At 50.0% G+C, this 6,218-nt stretch overlaps 2 protein-coding genes across 2 annotated transcripts; both read left to right on the top strand.

Annotated features, from left to right (window-relative positions):
- Nucleotides 1-1,015: 1,015 nt before the first annotated feature.
- Nucleotides 1,016-3,100, top strand: P152DRAFT_477820 (alpha-galactosidase 1; the record flags this gene model as incomplete). Its single annotated transcript, XM_033681613.1, has 6 exons — nt 1,016-1,169; nt 1,467-1,633; nt 1,716-1,974; nt 2,027-2,134; nt 2,225-2,425; nt 2,484-3,100. 6 exons carry the CDS (start codon nt 1,016-1,018, stop codon nt 3,098-3,100), a joined length of 1,506 nt encoding a protein of 501 aa, XP_033529490.1.
- A 2,359-nt stretch (nt 3,101-5,459) lies between these two features.
- Nucleotides 5,460-6,218, top strand: P152DRAFT_305142 (uncharacterized protein). The gene is made up of 2 exons (XM_033675113.1): nt 5,460-5,633; nt 5,697-6,218. The coding sequence occupies exons 1-2, from the start codon at nt 5,606-5,608 to the stop codon at nt 6,131-6,133; spliced, it is 465 nt and encodes a 154-aa protein (XP_033529491.1). The 5' UTR covers nt 5,460-5,605; the 3' UTR covers nt 6,134-6,218.

Here is a 6,218-nt window from a genome sequence, read left to right on the forward strand (position 1 = left end):
AATGCTTCAGATGATCCTCTGACGGCAACTGAACGTGCCTGCACCGCCACAAGCATCTTGCAGTGTTATGGGCATGGCCCATGGTTGGCATAGGCTGAGAGCCTAAGCCTAATCAAGCCTAGTAGCGTCGAGATGGCACCTCATCAAGATTCCTCTGTCACAGGTACCTTTACTCTTTATCTCAATCTAGAATATCTTTGGTTATGTGTATGTTGTGTGCATCCAGCTACCGTGCCGTAACACGCAGATCCCGTCTGAGTCCCAACTGAGATGATGCCAGGGCAGAGCTCCAGTCAGGTGGATCCCTGCGCCAGCTTCCCCGCACATGGGAGGTCCGACATCATGCGCTCCATTCCGTCACTCAACCTCGTTGAGCCGTATAGTTTTTCTTAACATAAGTCCTCCATCTGAAGATCGCTTATAGATCAAGATATATTGAAGCTTCCGTTGTGAGGCTCGTTGAGTCAATCGATTTCCGTCTGTCTCCTCCGAGCTCGGTCTCGTGCCCGCTGTGTCCTTTCAATCCTGTCCCTACGTCGATACCCGTCCGCCTGGTCATCTATTGCTGGCCTGGTCTAGTATCTGGCATCGTACATTGTTCGCTTCGAGAGCTCTTGGTTGACTCTTTCTCATGTTGGGATCGGCCATCGTTGCGGCAGTGCTCTCGGATGGTAGCTTCTTGACATTCTCCTCGACCACTTGCGGGAAGCGGGACTCCACGGTCGGACTGATCGTTAAGTCGTACTGAAGTTGTTCCCCAACCTCGGCCTCTAGTACATATTGAATTTAGCCGATGGTCTTTGCAGAGTCCAACTTGCTAAGACGACAGCACTAGGAGCCTCTGCACATATAACGTCAGGCTGGTGTATCCTTCTTGAAATCGTTGTCCTACCTAACCGTACATCATTTGCCCTTTTTGTATTCTAGTTCACTTATCTTGAGTCTGGATCTTCCAGATATCCCTCCCGCTTTCTCAAAATTGAGACAGTGGTGACTCAGAAGAGCAGGTGTCAATATGGCTACTACCACTTCTAATAAAACAGCCTTTACAGCTTTGGCTGCTCGTGCAGCCATCGCCTTCCTTGTTGCCCCCCTTGGTATCTGCAGTGCAGAGCCAACCCAGGGTGACGAGCTTACAGTCAGGGGCTTGGCCGGAAGCGGCGATCAAGGTGAGTGATAGCCATGGCTGTTTTACATACCCGTTGATGCCCTGCGTTCAATGTAAGATTTGTTTGGATTGCTATTTCTGTCATATGCCCTTCGCTCATTCGAAATGCCAATATTTGGTGACATGGTTGATACACCACGTTGCTCTTAAATACATTGAGTGTTCCCTCTTCCTCTGTTGACCTTCGCCTCCTACTTGTATCCTTCACGGCCCTTCGACCCAGCAGATTCAATCCGCGAACACACGCGCAGTATCTACTCTTGTCTCCGATTTCACCGCTAAACGTGGTCCCTAATAGCGCCTCTGCTCGGATCGTTGCCAACGACTGCCGGCTACGTTGCCAAAGATGGAGAGACTGGACGTCTACCCGCTCTTGGCTGGAATTCATGGAACGCCTTCTTCTGCGACATCAACGAGGAGAAGTTCATGGTAGCAGCAAATCAGATCGTCAAACTTGGGTTAAAGGTATGGTTTCTTTTCTTCCGAGGCATTTTTTTTCTGTGTCATAGATGTCTCCGCTCCCAGGCCATGCTCATCACTTCACCAGGATGCTGGCTACACCTATGTGAACATCGACGACTGCTGGTCAATCGGGGGAGACCATCGTGACCCGGCAACACAACGTATGGTCCCAGATCCGTTTCGATTCCCGAGCGGCATCGCTAGTACCGCCAAAAAGGTCCATGACCTGGGCCTGAAAATTGGTATTTATAGCAGTGCCGGTACCCGCACGTGTGCTGGTTACCCAGCGAGTCTTGGCTACGAGAAGGTTGATGCGGAATCTTTCGCGGATTGGGGAATCGATTGTAAGTCCCAAGGCCCGGGTCCGACCTTTCCCCGATAGTAACCGGAATCTAGATTTGAAGTATGACAACTGTAACGTACCCTCAGACTGGGCGGATGAATGCAGCTTTTGCATTCCCGATTCTGGCCATTGGCCGCATGGACCGTATCCGAACGGTACCTGTAAGTACCCGCTTCCTGTCCCTGCCCCTCCTAGTTATACTCCTCGAGGCCATCGTCATTATCTCCGTAACGACTAATCCCAGACACCAGGCCCTACCCTCCCCAACCAGTGTCCGCCTGACTACGATTGGAAAAAATCCAAAACCGCCGAACGCTACCGTTGTATGCGCGATGCCCTCGACGCCACCAATCGTACCATTCTATACAGTCTTTGCGAATGGGGAACCGCGGGCGTGCAAAAGTGGGGTAACGAAACTTCGATGAGCTGGCGTGCCACTGGCGATATCACATGTAAGCAAACAATTTGCCAATCGTCTTAGCTCTTAGATTATCCTAACAGATAGCGTAGGGCCCGGACTTGAGGCGAAATGGGAGCGGATCGCTGAACTTCTTAACATCTGTTCCTTCAACCTCGATAATACCGATTTCTGGGGCCACTCGGACGCAGACATGCTGGAGGTCGGCAACGGAGGTCTCACCCCAGCGGAGGCGCGCTCGCACTTCGCCCTGTGGGCCGCGATGAAGTCACCCTTGCTCATCGGCACGCAGCTGGACAAGATCCCCGCCGATGATCTCGCAATACTTAAGAACAGGTACCTTCTCGCTTTCAACCAGGACCCGATCATCGGGAAGCCCGCCACCCCCTACAAATGGGGGACCAACCCCGACCACACGTTCAACGCGACGTACCCGGCCGAGTACTGGTCCGGCCAGTCCAAGGACGGGATGCTGGTGCTGATGGGGAACTGGGGCGCAAACCCGGCGAAACGGACCGCTGTGTGGGGCGAGGTCCCGGGCCTGGATAAGGATGCAAGCTACAGAGCGGTCGATGTGTGGACCGGGAAGAGCCTTGGCTGTCACACGGGGGAATACAGCGTCGACGTGAAACGACACGATACGGCGGTGATTTTTATTACTGGGAAATGTGCACAGCGGGTGGGACAGCATCTGAGTGGGAAAAACTAGGCGGCGTAACGCTCCTAGCGATGGCCTCGCACTCGCGTACTGAATGATGGTATCCTTTCGAGTCAATATAGCGCTTCCTCGTCGAACGGACATGACATGTTCAGGACGGAACACCCATTAGTAGCATTTCATAGACATGTGTCCTCTCTCTGTGTTCACACCCAAGATTTCAATTTGTAGCGTCATGAGCCTAGTCAACTCACTCTATAGACAGTCACCCTTCGCAGATACTCATCACCGCATCTCGCTCGGTCGAGGCATAGCGGGCCTCGCTCCAGATCTCATATCGTTAATACTATCCCTCTCCGACATCTGTGCTAGACAAACTGGTAGATCATCAGGTCAAAGCGACAAGCACACAGGGAAAAAGCCTCAAAGTTCGGGTTAGAAAACACCCCGAAGGCTAGGACTTCCGCGACCTGGCCACTGGCCGTGATCCATATCCTAGGGTTGCTACGTTGAAGGCTATCGGTTACAGATGGGTGGATCTCGGCCACTTAATTCGTGCGATCGTTTTTTTTTTTGCAGGGAATTTGGGAACCTTCTCCGTCCGGCGGATTTCGACGGTCTATGCTCAAAGTGGAAGACACTGCCCCAACACAAATATTATCTCGCTGCCAGTGTTTATGATGTTAGGAACATCATGACTGATTTTGGCAACCAGTGGAACAATCCTCCGGAGCCGGTTCACGGTTTGGTATGGCGGTCCCTCAAAGGTCGTCGCTTCTTGTCAGCGCCACAGTCACGCTAGAAGCTTTGGCAAAAGGTTGAAACACCGTACGACGCTGCATCATGATCCGGTGCAGGTGTTCTATCCTCGAAGTTGGCGCCAATACCTCCGTCTTGGCGGCATCGGGGATCTGGAAGGTAGCGCAGCTGCCGTGTTCGGACACAACCTCTCGTGGCCGTATCGCTAGAAAAATGATGGAAGCGAGAATATCGAGACACTTAGCGGGTCATGGGTGTCCAGTGATGACGATGGCATCGCTGGTGAGCCTCCGGAGCTGGCCTCCAAATCTTCCAAGCGGCTCGGCAATGGTTCGGGTTCTAGTCTACAATCTCTGGGCCGAACAGGCAGTAGAGTGACACCACAGACGTCTCTATGCGCAGAATCGAACAGCAGAGGCTCAGCTAAGAGGTCAATATCAATGTCTGAAAGCTCAACCTCGAATGATGCTCGATATGTTCAGGGCCGAAGGCCGAAGAGAAACAGGAGCAGTGGCGGCAGTAAACAGAGAAATAGACAGCATTACTGAAAGAAGCAGTTCTTAGAGGTATTTGGTATTATGGTTTGAGAGGTCAGGGAGCCGAAATTCAAGGAGATTTAACTCAAATTGATGTATATTGATAAGACCAGCGAGCATTGACTATTCCGTGATGTTCCACAAGTATTGTGATGGCCTGAAAACCAATGGCATAACAAGTCTTTTGTGATGCCTCTGTAAATATAATTCGAGCATTTTATTTAGAGAGATTCGGACACTGTAAACTCTACCTTCGTTCCTCCAGGCTCTATTTGAGCGACGGCTGGTGAGATTTCTCCCTTGCATGAGATTTCTCCCTCACACTAGTAATGGTGGAAATTAATTGCTCAACTGGGCCTAGCGTACAATTTCCCATCTTCCTCTGCGAACGAACTTCAATACTTCAATGTATTCCTTATTAGGCCTAGGCTGGTGAGATTTTCCCCCCTTCAGAAGTACCAAAACCGCCGCTTTGGAAATTTACAAGGCAATATAGCCACACTTTCAACATTATTTTTAAATTCAAAACTTAGATAGAGTTCTTTAGGACTCCCTCTTGCTCCTAGACTCCGAAATTTAATCCTAATAAGTTGTGGTGTTACGTGATTTAGGATTAAAGTTATGGCAGTTTTTTCATACAACTCACCAAATTCAGCACAAAATTAAACCACAACGCAGGGGGTATTTAGAGATCTAAAATAGTAGGCTCAGTTACCCAGGCTTTAGTATTTTTCTTAGCATTTAAAAATTATATTATTTCGAAGCTGGTGTTGAGCTGTTTGGCGTTGAAGTTGAAAGCCGGTGATTTTGGTACTTCTGAGGGGGGAAAATCTCAAAAACGGGGGCGAAAATCTCACCAGCCTTAGGCCTATCTTCTTTCTACTAACGTCGCTGTCTCTTGCGCGGGCTAAGTCCTTTCCAAGCATTTGAAGCCGTCTCTGCTGTAGCACGCTTAGGACGCTGTCTATGTGAGATAAATAGCGGTTTCGCTCAATCCGGTTGTGATGGATCAGAGGTCCGCAGACCTGGATGCCTTGTGGCCTTGTGGCCCGTTTGCTGTGCAGCATCAGGACATAACGCCTCGCATTATCTCAGTTGGGACTCAGCCGGCAATGGTGCCCCCTAGCCAATATGGGGTTCCGCTATACCTAATAAAGCCCAGCCTCTTCTTTAGCATGCGCCACTAAATATTGACCAATCATATGCCATAAAGGCAGTTGGCACAACTGCCGTCTGAGAGACTCCTGCAGAGTTTGTATGTATGCGTAGAGGATCATATCATGATATAGGTGAGAGAACTCCCATCGCTAAGCGTACTTGATACTAAAGGGCTATCGCTAATCTATTATCAGAAATTATTCTACGCGTTGACTTCTACATTTCATCAAGTTTGAGGACCAATCCAACCACTCTACTGTCTAGGAGCGCGTCATATTACCTTTTGCCATGTCAACCGCGCCCTTCCTCTCAAACGAGATATCTTCTATACCGCCAGATGAGATGTATTTATCATCATCGCCCTCTATCTCGTCCACATCTTCAGATTCGACTCCCCGACCAAAACGTCCTTCCCCAAGACGATCCAAATCCCCTACTAGATATCGGCAGATTCGGCGTGTTGCAGGAAGAAAAAGGCTTCAGCCATTTGACAAATTACGCGAAACATTATACCTATGGCGAGAGCAACAGTTCACATTTAAAAAATTTCTCCGCGCCTGGTTACTATCGGATAACCACCATGGTGCCTTGGGGAGGGCTACAAGGGTTGGATTATTCCGGGAACTCTTAGAAGAGGAGGAAATCCGTGAGGTTGTTGGCCATCACCCCTCAAGCCGCCGTAATTGGCAACCTCTCCTCAAAGAACTTGATGGCTT

Source organism: Eremomyces bilateralis (assembly GCF_010015585.1).
Source record: "Eremomyces bilateralis CBS 781.70 unplaced genomic scaffold P152scaffold_62, whole genome shotgun sequence".
NCBI lineage: Eukaryota > Fungi > Ascomycota > Dothideomycetes > Eremomycetales > Eremomycetaceae > Eremomyces > Eremomyces bilateralis.